This window comes from Spermophilus citellus, assembly GCF_964194105.1.
Source record: "Spermophilus citellus genome assembly, chromosome: 8".
NCBI lineage: Eukaryota > Metazoa > Chordata > Mammalia > Rodentia > Sciuridae > Spermophilus > Spermophilus citellus.
In genome coordinates this window covers 60,588,135-60,607,667 of record NC_138189.1, presented here as the reverse complement: position 1 = coordinate 60,607,667, position 19,533 = coordinate 60,588,135, and the positions used below count along the sequence as shown (strand labels likewise).

At 34.8% G+C, this 19,533-nt stretch overlaps 1 protein-coding gene across 1 annotated transcript in view; it reads left to right on the top strand.

Annotated features, from left to right (window-relative positions):
- Positions 1 to 19,533, top strand: part of CCDC158 (coiled-coil domain containing 158) — a gene marked incomplete at its 3' end in the record, with an annotated part of 84,711 nt that overhangs the window by 7,093 nt on the left and 58,085 nt on the right. The window contains exons 2-7 of the mRNA XM_081304328.1: positions 6,306 to 6,448; positions 10,692 to 10,909; positions 15,086 to 15,195; positions 15,393 to 15,720; positions 16,065 to 16,141; positions 18,364 to 18,474. Coding sequence (XP_081160454.1) covers positions 6,379 to 6,448; positions 10,692 to 10,909; positions 15,086 to 15,195; positions 15,393 to 15,720; positions 16,065 to 16,141; positions 18,364 to 18,474 — 914 coding nt within the window. The 5' untranslated portion in view covers positions 6,306 to 6,378. The remainder of the gene's footprint in view (positions 1 to 6,305; positions 6,449 to 10,691; positions 10,910 to 15,085; positions 15,196 to 15,392; positions 15,721 to 16,064; positions 16,142 to 18,363; positions 18,475 to 19,533) is intronic.

Genomic DNA, 19,533 nt, shown 5'->3' with positions numbered 1-19,533 from the left:
AGAACTAGTAGATCACAGAACTAGAATTTGAACCTAAATGACATCAAGAGAGAGAATATTATTGAGAAAGCAGACACTGAGAACAATATGCAATTAATAAGCAGTTAACAGTAACTCAGGCTGTAAAGTTCTGCCCAATATTACTCTCTTTATTGTGAATCTGAGACTGTGCCAGCCCAGAGATGCTGTTTTGGAATATGTATTTGGACAATCCTGGGATACTTCAGTCTGGATCTAGGTTTCTGTAGAAGGTAAAATGGTCCATCATCCTAGAGACTTGAGTCATTAGTTGATGAATCTAGGAATCTGAATAGAGTGTACATTATAAATAATCTGTACCCAGTCAAAATAAGGCTTGGATTTTAAATTTCCTTGTTATGGAAACAGTTGTTCATTCTATCATAATCACAAGAAAGGTCCACCTTAAGTAGCAACCAGAAGGAAAGAAATCAAAGACAAGACTGTTCACACCAAAATAGTACAAGTACATATCTACATAGCCTTTTGGAGTCCAAGGAGAAGGGATAAGAACCCAGTAGATATTTTTAAATACTCTAATTCAAGCATAGAACAAAAACTAAAGCCTGTAAACTGTTTTCTTCTGAAATTCCTCTTTGTGGACTGTAGTTTCCAAGGCCTTTCCTGCAACATTCCAGTCAAATAACTAGAGTAGAATATTTACATAGTTATGTTAGAAATTTAAGAATCTTTTCAATATGAACCTGTTCATAATTTTAAATGAGGCACAATTGTTCATAATAGATATTGGGCATAACAGAAAAGACCAAGATCTTACCTCTGTATTTCACTTTATATATATATACACTTGTATGTTCATATCATGATCCCCAAATCAACCAAGTACAAAGTTTTTAACTTTTTTGGTTTGAAGCAAAAAATTTTCATTTCCCTTAATAATTTCATAAACTTTATACCTGAAAACAGGATAATATTTTAATTCTTACAGTGTCACAAAAATGGAGAAACACTTCACAAAATTGAGGATATGGTTAATCTAAAATAGTGAAAATCTGAATTGCAGATATTTAAGTTTCATTATCCTGAGGCTCATAAAATAACTAACAGCATTGGCAAATAGAGTACTAAATATCTTCTTTATAAATAAATGGCTGTTCTCAACAAAATTGAGCACTGAATAAAAACACCGAAGAAACTAGGGATAGAAGGAACTTACCTCAACATCATAAAGGTTCTACATGACTAACTCTGAATTGAGGAAAAACTGAAAGCATTTCATCTAAAATCAGGAGCAAGACAAAGATATCTATTCTCACCACTCCTTTTCAATATAGTTCTTGAACCTTTAGCTCTCGGAGCAATTGGACAAGAGAAGGAAATTAAAGGGATACAAATAGGACAAGAAGTCATATTATCTCTGTTTGCTGATGACATGATCCTATACTTAGAAGATCAAAAAATTCTACCAGAAGACTTCTGAAGCTGATCAATAAATTCAGCAAGGTAGCAGGATACAAAATCAACATACAGAAATCAATAATTTTTCTATACCTCAATAAAATCTATTGAGAAAGATTTTTTAAAAAAATTCCATTCACAATAACCTCGAAAACAAACCAAGCTTTAAAATAAACCTAACCAATGAGGTGAAACATCTCTATAATGAAAATTATAGAACACTAAAGAAATAAATTGAAGAACTCAGACGATTAAAATACCTCCAATATTCTTGGATACATAGAGCTAATATTATCATATTACCAAAAGCAATATATAGATTTCATGCAAAAGATCAATGGCAGTCTTCACAGAACTAGAAAAAACAGTTCTAAAATTCCTATGGAATAGCCAAAGCAATACTGAGCAATAAAAGTGAAGCTGATAGCATCACAATACCTGTTCTCAAATTATGCTACAGAGTTATAGTAACAAAATCAGATTGGTATTGGCATTAAAACAGATATGAAGATCAATGGAGTGGAATAGAAGATACAAATCCACATAGAGTTATTGGATCTTGACAAATGAGCTAAAAACATATATTGGAGAAAAGATATTGTGGTAGAAAAACTGGTTATCCATATATAGAAGAATGAAACAGGATCCCTATCCTTAACCCGCATAAAAAATCAACTCAAAGTGGATCAAATACTTAGGAGTTAGACCAGAAACATTGCAACTGGTAGAAGAAAACATAGGGTCAACACTCTTTAGGTGCCAGTACTAACTTCCCACTAAGATTCCTAAAGCTCAAGAAATAAAACCAAAAATCAATAAGGGGATAGCTTCAAATTAAAGAGCTTCTGCAAAAATAAAGGAAATAACAACATGAAGAGAGAGCCTACAGAATAGGATAAAATCTTTGACAGCTACTTTTCCAACAGCAGATTTATATTTATAATATATAAAGAATTTTAAAAACAGGAAAATGAACTAAATAGATGTTTCTCAAAAGAATAAATGCAGCTGGGGTTGTGGCTCAGTGGTTGAGCACTTGCCTAGCATATGTGAGGCACTGGGTTTGATTCTCAGCACCACATATAAATAAATAAAATAAAGGTCCATTGTCAACTAAAAATATTTTTTTAAAAAGAATAGATGCAAATGGCCAACAAATATATGGAAACATGTTCATTTTTCTTAGCAATCAGAGAAATGCAAATCAAAATCATATTGAGGCCACTGCAGTGGCGTACGCCTGTAATCCCAGTGGCTTTGGAGGCTGAGGCAGGAGTATGCTAAGTTCAAAGCCAGCCTCAGCAAGGCGAGGCACTAAACAACTCAGTGAGACCCTGTCTCTAAATAAAATACAAAATAGAGCTGGGGATGTGGCTCAGTGCTCAAGTACCCCTGAGTTCAATCCTTGGTGCTCTCCCAAAATCAAAAACAACCATACTGAGAGATCTCCAATTAGAATGACAGTTGTCCAGAATACAAATAATAAGTGCTGGTGAGGATGTGGGGGGAAAGGTACACTCAGGCATTGCTGGTGGAACTGAAAATTAATACAAGTTTGGAAAGCAGTATGTGATTTCTCAAAAGGCTAGGAATGAACCCACCCCATGACCCAGCTATCCCATTCCTTATTATTTATCCAAAAAAAATGTAATCAGCAATCAAAAATAGTAATACATGCATACCAATGTTTATAGCAACACAGTTTACATTAGCCAAGTTATGGAACTAGCTTAGATGCCCATCAGTAGATGAATAGATAAAGAAAATGTTGTATATACGCAATGAAATTTTACTCAGTAATAAAGAATAAAATTGTGAAGGAAGAAAGAAGAAAGAAATTGTGTTATTTGCTCATAAATGGATGGAACTGGAGAACATCATGTTAAGTGAAACAAGCTAGACTTAGAAAGTCAAGTGTCAAGTAGAAGCTCATGTAGAAGCTAGAGAGAAATAAGGAACTTTTAAAAAGGAAGATCTCATGAAAATAGAAGGGAAAATAGTGGGGCAGAGTAAGGAGATCAAGGGGTGGAAGGAGGAACAGGAAAGAGGAAAGAAATGAAATTGACCAAGTTATATGCATATATGAATATATTATAATGAATTCCACTTGTACGTGTAGCTATAGTGCACCAATTATAAAACAAATTAATAGATGGAAAACTAATAGAGTAGAGGAAGAGAATCAGGGAGGAAAGGGAAGGGTTAGTACCACGGATTAAATGGAGCAAATTATGTTATATTCATTTATGAATATGCCAAAATGAACCCTAAAATTATGTAAAACTATAATGTAATAATCAAAAACAAAATGGCTGTTTTAAAACTCCAGTTTAAGTAGATAAACTTGTGTTGTCTTCTTTAAACTATTAATTTTATAAGAAAAAATTCCCTTCCAAAAAATTGTGTTCTCAAAGGCCCTTTACTAGTCAATCTGAATTAATGAGTTTATTGCATTCATCTTCTTAAATCAAAGTAAACAAGTACGGTTTCTACAATTGAGTTCTAAAGTCAAACCTTCACTTTTCTTCTTTTTTTCTTATGCAACTTTTAATTTCGTTTGTTGTTCTTAGATTCAGTTTCCTGCTTGATACTGGATTAGTTTATGATTTCCCAATACAGGGCAGGGATTCTGTCTTGTTCATTCTTCCATGCTTTTGATCTGTCTGTTATTTGTGATAACATTACTCAGTAAGTTGAATTTTCTTAGTGTCATTTATCATCTTGAATACTCCCCTGAAACATCAGATTATACAATCACCATTCATTATGAAACTTGTTTAAATGAGAAAAGCACTTTTTTCTTCCCAAATGGCAACCTCTTCTATTTAGAATGTTACAATTGCCTAGCAATCTTGACTAACATTCCATTTTATAATTCTTTATGGAATGTTTCCCTGCCTACTACATATTTCCTAATTGATAGCACAAAACATATTAAGGTTGAATTTGTCTTTAATTGACGATGGCACCTCAGTAGCTAAAAGAAGGAAACTGTAAGTATAATAAAAAGAAATTCTATTCAGTAAAAACTCTGTGTAGTTACCAGGGTTTTAAGATATTTAAAGCTCTGTGTACTTGCAAATATGAATTCATATAAAATTATAAACCGTGCGTTATATGTGATCTTCCTCTTTCCATCATTTTAATAATGGTCCTTACCTACATCTATTTTGTTTGATTTGTTTCATATCTCAATTTCTTCTTTTATGTTTATTATTTTCTATGTTTTTATGTATTTTCTATTTTTCTTAAAGATTATTTATTTCCATGCTTTCATTTTATCTCTATTTTTAAATTTTTATTTTTGCAGTGCTGGGGATCTCTTCTTCAAAAAGAAAGAACAATTATCCTTGCATATGCTAGGCTAGCTATCTTACTACTGAGCTGCCTCCCAGCTCCATTTTTATTGACATAAATGTTAATGGCTAGAAATTTTCCTCTATTCTCTGTTTTAAATATATCTCTCAGATCTGATGTATAGTGTTTTTGCTATCATTTTTCAGAAATTCCTTAACTTCTGTTTATTTCCCTTGTTACACAGAATTGTTTAATAAAGAAGGCTTTTAAATTTTCAGATGGAAAGCCTTTTTGGTCTTGGTGTTTCATTTTCAATTTACAGTTTTATTGCATTGTAAACAGAGGATATCATTTGTAACATTTCTACTTTATGGAATTTAATGATCTTTTACTTGTGCCCTAGAACATGGTTGATTTTTTATGAATAAGTTCTGTGTGCAATTTAGATGAAAGCATATTCTTTATTATCAAAGTATAGTGTTCAGTATACTACTAAAAGCTGTACTGTAGTGATTATTTCATCTAAATGTTATATACCTATTTTGGTCCACTTGGCCTTTCTCATGATGATTACACTTTCTAGTTCTGACTGCATCTTCTGTTAAAAAAGTATTTATCTAAGAGATTGCTATGTTATCTGATACAGAAATAGAAGTAGTATATCTTTATTGTGGGATGTGGCTTTTGTGTGTGTGTGTGTGTGTGTGTGTGTGTGTGTGGTGCTGGAGATTGAACCCAGGGCCTTATGTATGTGAAGCAAGCACTCTACCAACTGAGTTATATCTTCAGCCCAGGGATGTGGCTTTTAATGTACTCTTTTTCTTATTGAATGCTCTTTGGCTTGAAGACTACTTGGTCTACTGTCAGGATTTTAACCATGCTTTCTTATTTTCATTTGCATGGCATATCTTTTTCAGTCCCTTTATTATTATTATTATTATTATTATTAGACATATTATTATTGTGTTTTAAGCATGCCTCTTGCACACAGGAAAGAGGTTTTTGGATTTGGTTTTTACTTCCACACAGTGATGAGAATCTCCAGGGCCTCTTGCTCTACCACTAAGCTGCATCCCCAGCCCTCATTTTTCGTTTTGAAACAGAATCTTAAGTTTCCCAGGCTGGCCTCAAACTTGTGATCCTCCTGGCTCAGTCATTGGAATTATTATCATAAACTACCTTGCACAGTTCAATTTTTATTAGTGATTTCTAATTTGCTGATTTGTGATTCTTGCTAAGGAGACATTTTCTTCCATTATTTAAACAACATAATTTTATGAGAGGCATAAAGGAAAAACTCTGCCACAAAGCAGAGCACTAATTACCATAATAACTAAAGTATTTTTATTTTCAGATTATCTGTAATAGCCCCCTGAGCCATTAAAAGCAATATTTTTTTACAATAAGATTTTATTCACTTATTTTGGGTAATAATAAAATATTTCTGAATAGGTAACTTTTTCTGGAGAAAAAATTATCACTGAATTTCAAGTATTAACAAAGTTTCTGTCCTATGAACTTTTTATACTTAATACCTTATTAATAAAGATTGAATCCTTGGTCTTTTGTAGACAAGAACTAAAAGAACCAAACAGGGAAGCATTCATATTTCAAGATCTTTAGGAAGAGGTAGGAATAGTTAACATGGAATCAAAAACATGTGAACCAAATAATGAAGATCTTTTACCAAGTAGTGGCATCGCATCCAATGGAGGTATGTACCCTTTATAAAACAAAGTAGGAAACAAATTTAGAATTTGTCTTCATAATGTTCACTTAAGTTCCTACTTTTAGTATGTTTTGTTTTTAACTTCAGGGCACAGAACATAATCATGAATGTATACTATATTGTTTATAATTCTACTTTATATGGAGAAAATAGCTTAGTCTTTCAAATGAGCATATCTGTTTGTTAGCATATGATTGATTACATTAAATTATCTTTTGCTTTAAAAATTGTTTCTGTGCTGGGACACTTCAACTTCATCACATTTCACCATGCTTTCCCTAATGCCTTTTCTTCCTCCTATGTTTCTTTGTCTACTCCTCTAAGTTAGAATTTTCCATTATTTTGGCTCCTCTTCTCTCACCTGCTCCCACATTGAATCAAGCACCAAGTTCTGCTCTTCATATTCTTTTGAATTAATTCCCTTTACTACTCACTGGTTTAGGTTCCCATCACCTCTGCTTCAAATTATTTTAATCAAAAGGTAGCAGTAAAACAGATATAGGTGGAATAAATAAATGGAATTTAATACAGGGAATTGTTTACATAGAGATGGAAAGGGAAACATTCCAGAGATTAGCAACATTACTAGAGGCTGTGTCACCTCTTGGTTAAGAAGATGACAAAAGGAGCATAGAACCTAGAGCTGGAACCACAAGAGAGCTGTGGAGGGAGCCTGGAGGGAGGTAAGTCCTCCAGTAACTGCCAGAAACTCACCTGGGGCTGGGTGAGAAGGGAGCAAGACTTTGACCTCTCCCCTCCTCCTGCCTCTGTTCTGCCAGCACTTCCCATTACTGGGGAGGAAAAGGGGGAAAGAGAATGGATTCAGGAGCAATGGGGCAGATGACCTGCACAGTTCTGACTGCTTTCCTTCCTTTGTCTCTCACCTAACTCATTTTTTTAGTATATTTAGAGTTTATTCTCAATTGCAGGAATGCTGTTTTGCTGACCAGCTTAACAACTTTTATTTCAGCACCCTTAAAACTATCCTTCTCGGAATGTACATACCATCCTAAAATGCCTTTGTCACCCCCATGCTATTGTACCCATTCCTCCTGTCCACCTTCACTGGCTAACCTCCCGGCATAACTGCATCTCTCACACTGATCATGGACACTGGCACTTGGCCATGGGTTGTCTCTCCTTCCTTAGGTATATCATCATCTTGTCATATCATGGTACTCATGGGTGACCCATCCAAGATCTGAAACTCAGAGCTTCTTGACCTCTTCACTTTGTGTCATCTTGACCTTTAGTCTAACCACCCATTTCCTAAGTTTGGATCTTATTACCAAGAACTGTTGGACAACCTCCTATCTTTCAGCCCTCTCACTCCCTCATTCCTTGAAAGCTTCTATTTTTCTGCCTAATGAAGGTGTGGTTCTCAACCATAGCCCATGTCGAAATAACTTTTTGAGATTTTAAACATTTAAATGGATTAGATTCGTACTTGAAACCGATTGAATAGATCTAGAGGGACTTAGGCACCACTGCTGTTTTTTGTTGTTGTTTTATAAAACTTTCTCTAGCGGTTCTGATTTACAGTGAAGATTGAGAATAACTGCTGTAGATTCTGCCATTTTCCCTAAATTACCACTCTTCCTATAAACTCTTTCTTTTGTAACATCATTTTATGAATCATTTGCCAGTACACTTGCCCCTTTATTCTTCTGTTGCTCTTGCAGGAAAACCCAAATCCTTATCAAACTGACTTGACTTCTCTATTTATGTACTAGGCTGCTGGAATATTTTCCTAGAGAAAGTACACAGAGAGATTTTCCACCAATTTCCAACATTTATGGTCTCCTATCTCAGCTGGGTCCCTATGCCACTGAGAAACATTTCTTTTTCTAAAATTAATTAATTAATTTGTTCTAATTTGTTTTACATGGCAGCAGAGTGCATTTCAATTCATAGTACACATATGGAGCACAATTTTTCATTTCTCTAGTTGTACACAAAGTAGAGGAACACTGTTTGTTGTTGGGGATGCAAATCAAGTCAAGATGGTGCCTGGCACTTTGCCAGGAGTGGTTTGTGAAGCAACACCAGCGAGCCATTAAGATGATGAAGATTCTTTATTGGCTGATTGCTGTATTTAGATGATGTTAATTGAAACAAGCTGTGTATAATCGGTTGGGTATATATACCTCTGCTGTCCTGCAATAAAGTGGCTCCCGCTGTTTCAATCTTCACAAGTTGCTTGTCACCCATGGGTTATTTTGCCCAGCCAGACTGCGGCAATTTGTGTCTTCATACATGTACCTAGGGTAATGATGTCCATCTCCTTCTACTATCTTTCCTATACCCCTTCCCTCTCCCTTCCCCTCCCTCCTCTTTGCCCTATCCAAAGTTTCTCCATTCCTCCCATACTCCCCCCACCTACCCCAATTATAGATCAGCATTCATTTATCAGAGAAAACATCCAGCCTTTGGTTTGGGTGATTGGCTTATTTCACTTAGCATAATATTCTCCAACTCCATCTATTTACCTGCAAATACCATGGTATTATTCTCTTCTAATGCTGAGTAATATTCCATTGTGTATATATCCACAGTTTCTTTATCCTTTCATCTACTGAAGGGCATCTAGGTTGGTTCCACATTTTAGCTATTGTGAATTGTGCTGTTATCAACATTGATGTGGTTGCATCACTGTAGTATGCTGTTTTTAAGTCCTTTGGGTATCAACCAAGGAGTGGGATACCTGGGTCAAATGGTGGTTCCCATTCCAAGTTTTCTAAGGAATCGTCATACTGCTTTCCAGATTGGTTGCACCAATTTGCAGTCCCACCAGCAATGTAAGAGTGTGCCTTTTGTCCCACATCCTTGCCAACAATTATTGTTGCTTGTTTTCTTAATAACTGCCATTCTGACTGGAGTGAGATGAAATCTTAGAATAATTTTGATTTGCATTTTTCTAATTGCTAGAGATGTTGAACATTTTTCATATATTTGTTGACCAATTATATATCTTCTTCTGAGAAGTGTTTGTTCACTTCCTTAGCTCATTTATTGATCGGGTTATCTGGTTTTTTGGCATTAAGTTTTTTGTGTTCCTTATATATCCTGGAGATTAGTGCTCTATCTGATGTGCATGTGGTAACAATTTGCTTCCATTCTGTAGGCTCTCTGTTCACCTCACTGATTGTTTCTTTTTCTGAGAAGAAGCTTTCCAGTTCGAATCCATCCCATTTATTGACTCTTGATTTTATTTCCTGTGCTTTAGGAGACTTGTTAAGGAAGTTGGGGGCCTAATCCAACATGATGAAGATCTGAGCTTACTTTTTTTTCTATTAGGCACAGCATCTCTCGTCTAATTCCTAAGTCCTTGATCCACTTTGAGTTGAGTTTTGTGTGTGGTGAGAGATAGGGGCTTAATTTCATTTTGCTGCATATAGATTTCCAGTTTTCCCAGCACCATTTTTTGAAGAGGCTATCTTTTCTCCAGTGCATGCTTTTGGCACCTTTGTCTAATATAAGATAATTGTAGTTTTGTGAATTAATCTCTGTGTCCTCTATTCTGTACCATTGGTCTACAAGTCTATTTTGGTGTCAGTACCATGCCATTTTTGTTACTATTGCTCTGTAGTATAGTTTAAGGTCTGGTATAGTGATGCCACCTGCTTCACTCTTTTTGCTAAGGATTGCTTTGGCTATTCTGGGTCTCTTATCTTTTCAGATAAATTTCATGATTGCTTTTTTTTATGAGGAATGTCTTTTGATTGGAATTTCAGAGAAACATTTCTTATGATCTTAGTTACATCTGTTTTCAATTTTCTATAATATTTATTTCATAATTGGCCATTCCAGATGAAATCCAAATTCCTTGGCATGACCACAGGTCCTTCATGGTCTGTCCCACATTTTCATTCTCATATCTGACCACTACTTTCCTTCCCCCTGGAATATCCCATCTGTCCCAAGCCTCCTGGCCTATAATAGTGGTGCCCCCCACTGCCTGAAATGTCCTCTCTCCTCTCCTATCCTCCAGACTTGTTAGTTCTTGCCCACAAATACGCAGAGTCCTTCAGATCAAGTATCATTGGATCGCCCTCCTCCCTGTAGTCTGTTCCTCCTTTGTGCTGTGTTCATCTTTTTTAGAGCTCTTACTGTCTCTTTAGTATTTTTTCCATGAGGTCTCACTCCTTCAATAAGGGAAATCACCTAGCATAATATTTGCTGAAAAAGTTATTTGATGAAGTTAATTAATAAATTCTTTGATATTTAGGTTCTTCAAGCCCATTTTTTGTGTCATCAATTCGTGGTACAATAATTGAAAACACAGCTGCAACTGGGACTTTGACACAAATTCCTCTTTTCCCTAAATATGAAGTAGAACTTGATTCTCATAGAAAAATAGTTCCTTATCCTGGAAAGGAACACATTGAACGTGTTTTAGAAGAATATTCACATCAAGTCAAAGATTTGCAAAGAAGACTAAATGAAGTGAGTTGCATTTTTCTCTTCTAGTGCCTAATTATTTCAGGGACAGTAGGGAGGCATAGTGCCTTGGGAAAAATCTAAACTTCCTGGAAGAAAAAATTAGCCATGGATCTCTTGGTTAAATTTTGATTTGATCTGTGCTTTCTATTTTGGCATTAAAATTTGTACTAATGAGGGCTGGGGATGTGGCTCAAGCGGTAGTGCGCTCGCCTGGCATGCGTGCGGCCCGGGTTCGATCCTCAGCACCACATACAAACAAAGATGTTGTATCCGCCGAGAACTGAAAAATAAATATTAAAAAAAATTCTCTCTCTCTCTCTCTCTCTCTCTCTCTCCACTCTCTTTAAAAAAATTTGTACTAATGAAAAGTGTACATATCTTTTTTTGTTGTTGTTAATTTGTCACAATGCCTTGGTATCATGATTTAATTTTGAACACTTGAATGGCTCAATATGTTATAATTAATGACATTTATCTGTAATTATAATTAATGATTTGTTCAGGGCTGTTCTCCTTTCGTCATGATACCTGGTTTCCTTTTACAAAAGATGGTAGCAGGTACATTTTGAGATGTATATGTATACATGACAGCTAAATAAAGTTTAGAAGTTATTTGCTAAAAATTTCAAATGAACACTACATAGACAGTTGCATTTTAGGTCCTATAGTCTACAATCTAAAAGTCAAAATTTTTAACCACCATGTACATAGTTCTTTGTGATCTAACCTGTCCTCTGGCACCTGTACTCTACTTGTACCCACTATCCCAGCCACTTGCTCATCCTAAATGTATCATGCTATTCTAGACCTCCTCCATGCTTTTGCCCAGACCATATCCTCTTTTCTACCTTGTCTGCCTGGCAAATTCTTATTAACCATCAAGATAGCTCCAGCATGTCCTTTTCTAAAGCCTTTTCTCTAGACAGCTTTGGATGTGTTGACCTCTGTACAGTTATTGCATTTTATGCAAATGTTATAGTATTTAATATACTTTATTAATCTTATTAACACATTGTTCCACGTCATCAGACTATATAAGCCCTTCTAGGGTAAAAAAAACCCCTGTATTTATTAAGTGCTGACAATTATGTACCCCTGTATTATATACAGAACATACAAAAATGAATAAGATAGGACTTATATTGAGTTTACAGTTTTGGAGGGAGCTGGTCAGGTAAACAAATAGTGACAATACCTTATGATAAATAAGCTAATGAAGATATATAGAGACAAAGGAAGCACAGAGGTTCTAGTGAGGAAATGAAATGGTGTCTCTATTTTGTGTTCATCTCCTGGGAAACTATGCAACACTTGATTGGCTTTCAATAAATATGAGTTAAATCAGTAAATAAATCAACAGGGCTGTTTGTATCATGTACCTCTTTCAGAACAGACATGATGCTAGGTACTGGATATATAAAGATGGAAAAGACATGATCACTTACATGTACACATTTATAGTCTTATGGCTGAGATAGTTAAAATAGAAAATGGTAACAGTGAGATCTGTCCTTCAATAACGGGTAAGCAGCGATGGTAAATCAATGGATACTTCACATTCTTTATCTTACTTGACTTTTCAGCATTGAACACAAGTAGGTGTTCTTTTCCTCCTTTATTTTTTTTTCTTTTGGTACTGTGGATTGAACCTGGGACTTAGTGCATGCAAATAAGTACTCTACCAATGATCTATACTTTAGTCCAGTATTCTTTTACTCTTGAATTACTTTTTAAAGTTTTTAATCTTTGTTTTTTGTGCTGGAGATTGAACCCAGAGCCTTGTGCTTTGTAACCATATTTTAAATTTCTAAGACTTCTTTCCCATTCATTTTTTTTGACATAGCATCATGCTCTTACATTGTAGTTGTAATATCTCTTTAATTTTTCTGCATATACAAGTTTTTGGAAGTGTTTTTCTGTTCCTTGCATTATCTATCTTTGTTTCCTCTTTTTATGGATGTTTGCTTTTTTAAAACTTGGTCTGTGCTTTTTATTTTAGAATCAGTGTTCAGTGGCCTTTTCTTTTCCTGTTCAGATGATAAGGCAATAAAAAAGCTGATGGACAATTCTCTAAGGCAGAACTTGATGGCTTTGCTTTGGAATAATTAGGTGAGGCACCAGCTATTATACTAGGAGCCCACTCAGTGCCTGATTTTAGAAAGCTTGTGAATTTCTTTGTAGTTGAACACATTTATATTCAGGTGATGGTGAGTTGTGTTGTGGATGTTGGCTTTTGTGTTCTTTGTTTTAGGTTTTTTTTTTTTTTCGTTGTTGTTGTTGTTTTTTTTTTTTTTTTTTTTTTTTTTGTGGTGCTGGGGATTGAACCCAGGGCCTTGTACATGCAAGGGAAGCACTCTACCAACTGATCTACATCTTCAGCCCTGGCTTTTGTGTTCTTGCTGGGGAAATTTCAGGCAAGAACAGGAAATGTAGTAAAAGTACAGAGAAGTTTATTAGGAAAGAAGGTACTTTCAAGAGGGAGGGAGAAGGGTTGGTAGTCTCTAAGAGAAAAGAATGATCACATTTGTTCTCCAGTTTTATTGGGGGGGGGTCTTAGAGAAGTTTCTAGAGATTTCTGCCCAGCTACCACCTTCCAACTTTTGAATGACTGTAGAATTGTAATAGATTTTAAGTCCTTAGACTTACCCACAATTATCCAAACAAAAACCATGGAGGAAATTTTATCATTATAATGAGATTAAAATCATATGGTAAAGATCTAAAGACAATAAGGATCATAAATGTACTTCCTTCTGGGTAACTTATGTCCTCATCAGCAGGGAGGAATCTTAGAATCAAGAGTCTTGAGAAATATAGCTCTTCAGGTAACCAGGTGTTTGTTGAGGAATACAACCTATCCTGTTGACTTAAGCCAGAGTAGGGCCAGAGTGGCTTTAGGTAAATTGCTTTTCAAGAGAAAACATGAGCAATATCTAAGCTTTCTAGATGTCCTGAGGTGATGGTATCATAAAAAGTAGAGCTAATGAATTAGCCAACTTGTATATATTTTTTTTAATCATTGATAGAAAAGATGCAAGTTGAACATGGAATTGTTTTACCTCTGGGCAGTATCAGAACTTGTTCATTTGTCTGGCAACAGAGGGGCAGTCAAAAGCACACAGTGAAAGATGGGAGCAGGCGCTCAAGAATTTATGTTTTGATGTGAGCCATTTATTATGTGCATCTTCTGGCTATATGATAGGAATACTTGAATTCACTGGGAACATGCATTCTTGCTAATATTTTAGAAGTAGAAATCTGATAATGAATCCTCTTAGAAACATGCTTGATGTATTCTAAGGGGTTTTTTTTTTTTGTCTCATTTTAAATAGAGCATTAAAGGAATGCATTATTTTAGTTGTAATTCTGCCTATATGTCTGTCTAGAGACCTGTTGCCATTTTTGTCTTTAGGGAAATTTTTGTCCCCAAAAAGGGTTACAATTTTTTTTATAACAGATTGTGTTAATGTAGTGTATTCTTGGTTATCAAAAATATTCATGTAGCTTTGGGATTTTGAATTGGTGACTCTTCATGATATGTGGGAAAGCACTATATACACTATGATCTCAATCACACAAATGGAATGTTGTATACATACATATACAGCCCGGAGGGACAGGTCCAGCTAAGCTGCTTGTGACTGACTGGATGAGTTGGTTCTTTGCTTTTGTTTTTTTCTGTTTTCTACAATGCACATATTGACTTTTAAAAAATAAAATCTGTTTTAAAAACCTGAGAAGAAAGAGAGAGAGAGAGAGAGAGAGAGAGAGAAGGAAGGTAGGTAGGTAGGTGTGTCAGGCCAGAACATAGATAAAGCGTATAAAAGTATCCCACTGACTCCATGTTCTCATCACTCATGTCTAACTGTTATTTAGCAAGTTGGAGGTAGGGTTTGACTTTTCTGTATATATAATTTCAACCAGTTCTCCTATTTTAAGGAACAAAACATTCCCATTTTCATTTTGAGCCAGAAGCCAGATTTATTTTAGATTTGTTGTAAAGTAGAGAATGGATGAAAAGAAGCCAAGCTTGAGACAGGAAAATTAGTTAAGATATTCTTATATAGAGAGAAATGATTAATTGGGCTCTGAATTACAATGGCAAGGGAAGGGCATACTATGCCATAGGAACTGTGTGCTGCTAATGGAATTTAATTTGGTTTTTTTTTTAACCCCCAGAGCAATGAATTGCATGAGAAACAAAAATTTTATTTAAGGCAGTCAGTCATTGATTTGCAAACAAAACTTCAAGAAATGCAAATGGAGAGAGACGCCATGGCTGACATCAGGTTGGGATATGTTACCTGAATTTTTGTGTAGTGCTGGGGATGGAACCCAGGGCCTTATGCATGCTAGATGAGCATTCTACCACTTAACTACACCCCAGCCCTGATTCTGTTTTATCCTTTGGAATAAAACTACTTGTGTGAATATGATATTCAATCTCATATTCAGTATTACTTCTTTTCTTTCATTTATTTCACAGACGAAGGGAGAGTCAATCCCAGGAGGATTTAAGAAATCAGCTTCAAACTACAGTTCATGAACTTGAAGCTGCCAAAAGCCTTAAGGAGAACATGTTAAAAGACAGCAATGCACAAATAGAGCAGCTCAGGAAAATGATGCTGAGTCACGAAGGAGCGCTTCAAGAAATCCGATCAATCTTAGTTGACTTTGAAGAAGGCTCAGGCAAGAAAATCTATGAACACGACAGCATGTCTACTGTGCACTTCCGCAGCTTGGGCTCAGCTGTTAGTAAAATCCTAAGAGAATTAGACACAGAAATTTCTTATCTGAAAGGGAGGATATTTCCAGTAAGTGGTGAGAACACTCCTTCAACTTTTATGTTAAAATGCATTAAGAGAATAGTATTAGGCATGTATTTTTAAGGTTTTTAAAAGTAAGCCAAGTTCTAATTCTTGTTCTCTGGAATAATAGAAGCTACTTCCATAGTGATCTCTCTTACTAGGAAATTAATTTGCTTTCTCTGTATTGCTTCATGAAAGTAGATCCAAATTAAAAGATCTAGTAAAGTACAGGATTAGATTTACCTAATTTTAGTATTATTTGTATATGCATCTCACCAAAGCATATCTTTAGTTGAAAAATCTCTAGATTTACCAGTACCTAAATCAGTGTCTCTTTTTTAAAAAACCAGGTGGAGGATCAGCTTGAAACATTGAAATCTGAATCACAGAACAAAATAGAGCTACTTCTTCAGCAACATCAAGATAGGTAGGTTTCTGTCTGAGGTCAGAAAGTCATAGTGAAACTACATCAAAGTTTTACAGTGTTGCCTGCAAATCCAAAATCTTAAAAGCTCTGAGACCCAGAGGTTTTTGTAGGTTTGTGGCAAACTCATGTTAAAAGTTTTTTTGGCACTTGTTAAAGCTTCACAGAAGGTATTCAAGACAGTTGCAATAGTGTTTTTGCTCTAGGTAAGAAAGACTAAGCACAATTCACAAACAATCAGCACAAGAGGAGGCTTATAAACAAGAACCAAGGGTCAGTGGATGGAAAATTATTAAAGGGAGACATCAAGTGTTGGGGCATTTTTGCTAATGGCAGGCCAAGGTCTTAGATATCTAGGCTGAGGGATGAAGAACCTAATCAGTTATCTAGAGTAGGAGGATATTAAAACTGGGCTTGGCCCCAAACAGGAATTTAGCTAACTAAGGTCAAGCCTAACTAAAGTATAGTAAAGGAGAGAATGTTTGTCAATAATTTGTCAGCAAAACTTGACCTAAGCTAATGTGGTTTATTTGTTTTTGTTTTTACAGGTAGATTGTTTTTTAATAAAGGAGTTAATTTTCTTTCAACCATATATAAAACAATAGCAATTAAAAAGTTCATTTTCATTATGATATGTCAAGAGCTTTGTAATGTTGTGAACAACCAATAAAAATAAATAAATAAAATAAAATTTAAAGTTGAAAAAAAAAGTTCATTTTCAAAAATTAAATATTTGCAAATGAACAAGTAACTATGCAAAATTTACATGAAAAAAATGGAAAGACAAGGATTTCCCAAAAGATAAAGGTGTAACCTTTCTTAGATGCTGATAAAAATACTGATTAGCGGGCTGGGGATGTGGATCAGGCGGTAGCGCGCTTGCCTGGCATGCGTGCGGCCCGGGTTCGATCCTCAGCACCACATACCAACAAAGATGTTGTGTCTGCCAAGAACTAAAAAATAAATATTAAAAAAATTCTCTCTCTCTCTCTCTCTCTCTCTCTCTCTCCTCTCTCACTCTCTCTTTAAAAAATAAATAAATAAATAAATAAATAAATATTAAAAATTCTCTCTCTCACTCTCTCTTTAAAAAAAAAAAATACTGATTAGCCTTCAGTTCACATGCTCAGATTGAAGTCTTATGTGAGGATCCATGAAGAGAAAGACCAAGCATTTACAGCTATAAAAGTACTATCAATAGTTAATGTCATTTTTTATAGGCTATGATCCAGTGTGAATACTTATACACTTGATATTTTCATAATATACTTTGCTTTTAGCACTCTTCCCTTGATGTCACTATGTTTTATAATACACATATAATATATAATGCAATTCTGTTTTGTTGTTGTTGTTGTTGTTTTTTGAGATCTTTGCCCAGGCTAGCCTTGAGCTTCTAGGCTCAAGCAGGTTCCTGCCTTCATCTTTCAAGCAGCTAGAACTACAGGCACACACAAGAATGTACCCAGCTCAGTATTTATATAGTTCATTACCATTATGAAACCAAACAAATTCTGAATTCTAAAACCTAGCTGGCCCCTGCAGGATTCAGATAAAGAATTCTGGATTTGTTATAAAAAGAATAGCATGTACAAAGATGAAGCAAAATACTAAATGTGAACGTTGACTTCTTCGTATTTACCCTGAAGAATTAAAGTCATCTTACTATAGTGATACATGCATACTCATGTTTATGCAGCACAACTGACAATAACCAAACTATGGAAACTAACTAGGTATCCATCAGTGAATGAATGGATAAAGAAATTGTGGCATAGAAAACAGTGGAGTTTATTCAGCCATAAATTTACAGGAAAAATAGATGGAACTAGAGACCATCATGTTAAGTGAAATAAGTCAAACTTAGAAAGTTAAGGAGCATATGTTTTCTCTCATATGTGGAAGCTAGAGAGTAAAAAAGAAAATAGGTGGTGATGGATCTCCTAAAAGTCAAAGGGAGATCAGGAAAGGAAAGGGACCAAGAGGTTGTTGGTAAGCAGGGAGGGAGGGGGGAAATGCTGGGGAGTAATATTGGCCAAATTATATCATTATATTGTGTGCTATATAAATATGTAACAACAAATCCCATCAATATGTACAACTATAATGCACCAATAAAAATGTGGAAAAAAATTGGAGAATGTTGAAAATCATTAATTTTTGAAGTAATTCATTGTCAGGTGAATCTTCTGTATCAAATAACAATCACCACATTTTTTCTATAGGATTGAGCAGTTGATAAGTGAACATGAAGTTGAAATCACAGCACTTACTGAGAAAGCCAGCAGTGCTCGAAGCCAAGCCAATAGTATCCAGAGTCAACTGGAAATCATTCAGTATGTGTCCTCATGGTTCAAAATTAATAATCATTCATCTTCATTTTAAAAATAATATGCTAATTAATACCCTGTTCTAAGATCTTTTAAAAATTGCTTACTAATTGATTCCACAAGTGAAACTTTTCTAACACTCAAGTGAACAGAAAAATGACAATATAAAAGATAATATAGGGCTGGGGATGTGGCTCAAGCGGTAGTGTGCTCGCCTGGCATGCGTGCGGCCCGGGTTCGATCCTCAGCATCACATACAAACAAAGATGTTGTGTCCGCTGAAAAGTAAAAAATAAATATTAAAAATTCTTTCTCTCCCCCCCCTCTCTCTCTCTTAAAAAAAAAGATAATATAATCTGACAATATAAGAAATATTATTGCTAGTATTTGGACCTGTTGGAATTCCTGTTCTTTTAAAAAAAATTTTCAGTTTATTTACTTACTTATTTTTGGATTACTGGGATTGAACCTGGGACCTCATACATGCTAGGTAAACACTCTATCATTGAGCTATATCCCCAGCTCTTGGCTGTATTAATATTTCAACAATAGGGTAAAGTAAATTATACCACATATATATAATTATATAAATAAATAATTATAAGTAAAAACTAAATTAATAATTATAGTTTTATTTGCATATATATGTTTATTTTATAAATATATATGAATGTGTAAATATATAAATAAATATATATGTATATTAAACTGTAATTTGAGATAGTATGTTTTGTATAGATATTTTCAAATATACAAAAACAGGAAAAAATAGTGTAATAAACTCATATACTCATTCAGCTTTGGCAATTTATAGTTTTGAGCTGAAACTTTTCTTTTTTTTTTTTTGTGCTAGGGTTCAAACCCAGGGTCTTATGTATGCTAATTATGCACTTTAGCATTGAGTTATGTCCCCAGTCCTGAGCTAAAGCATTTGAGAAGCAATTTTATATAACAAAAACAATTAGCCTAATAATGCCACATGAAATAATTAGTGGTAGCGTCTAAATGACAGGGTACCCTAGGTATCACACTGATTCTTAGTTTTCTCTTTGCACTTATATTCCT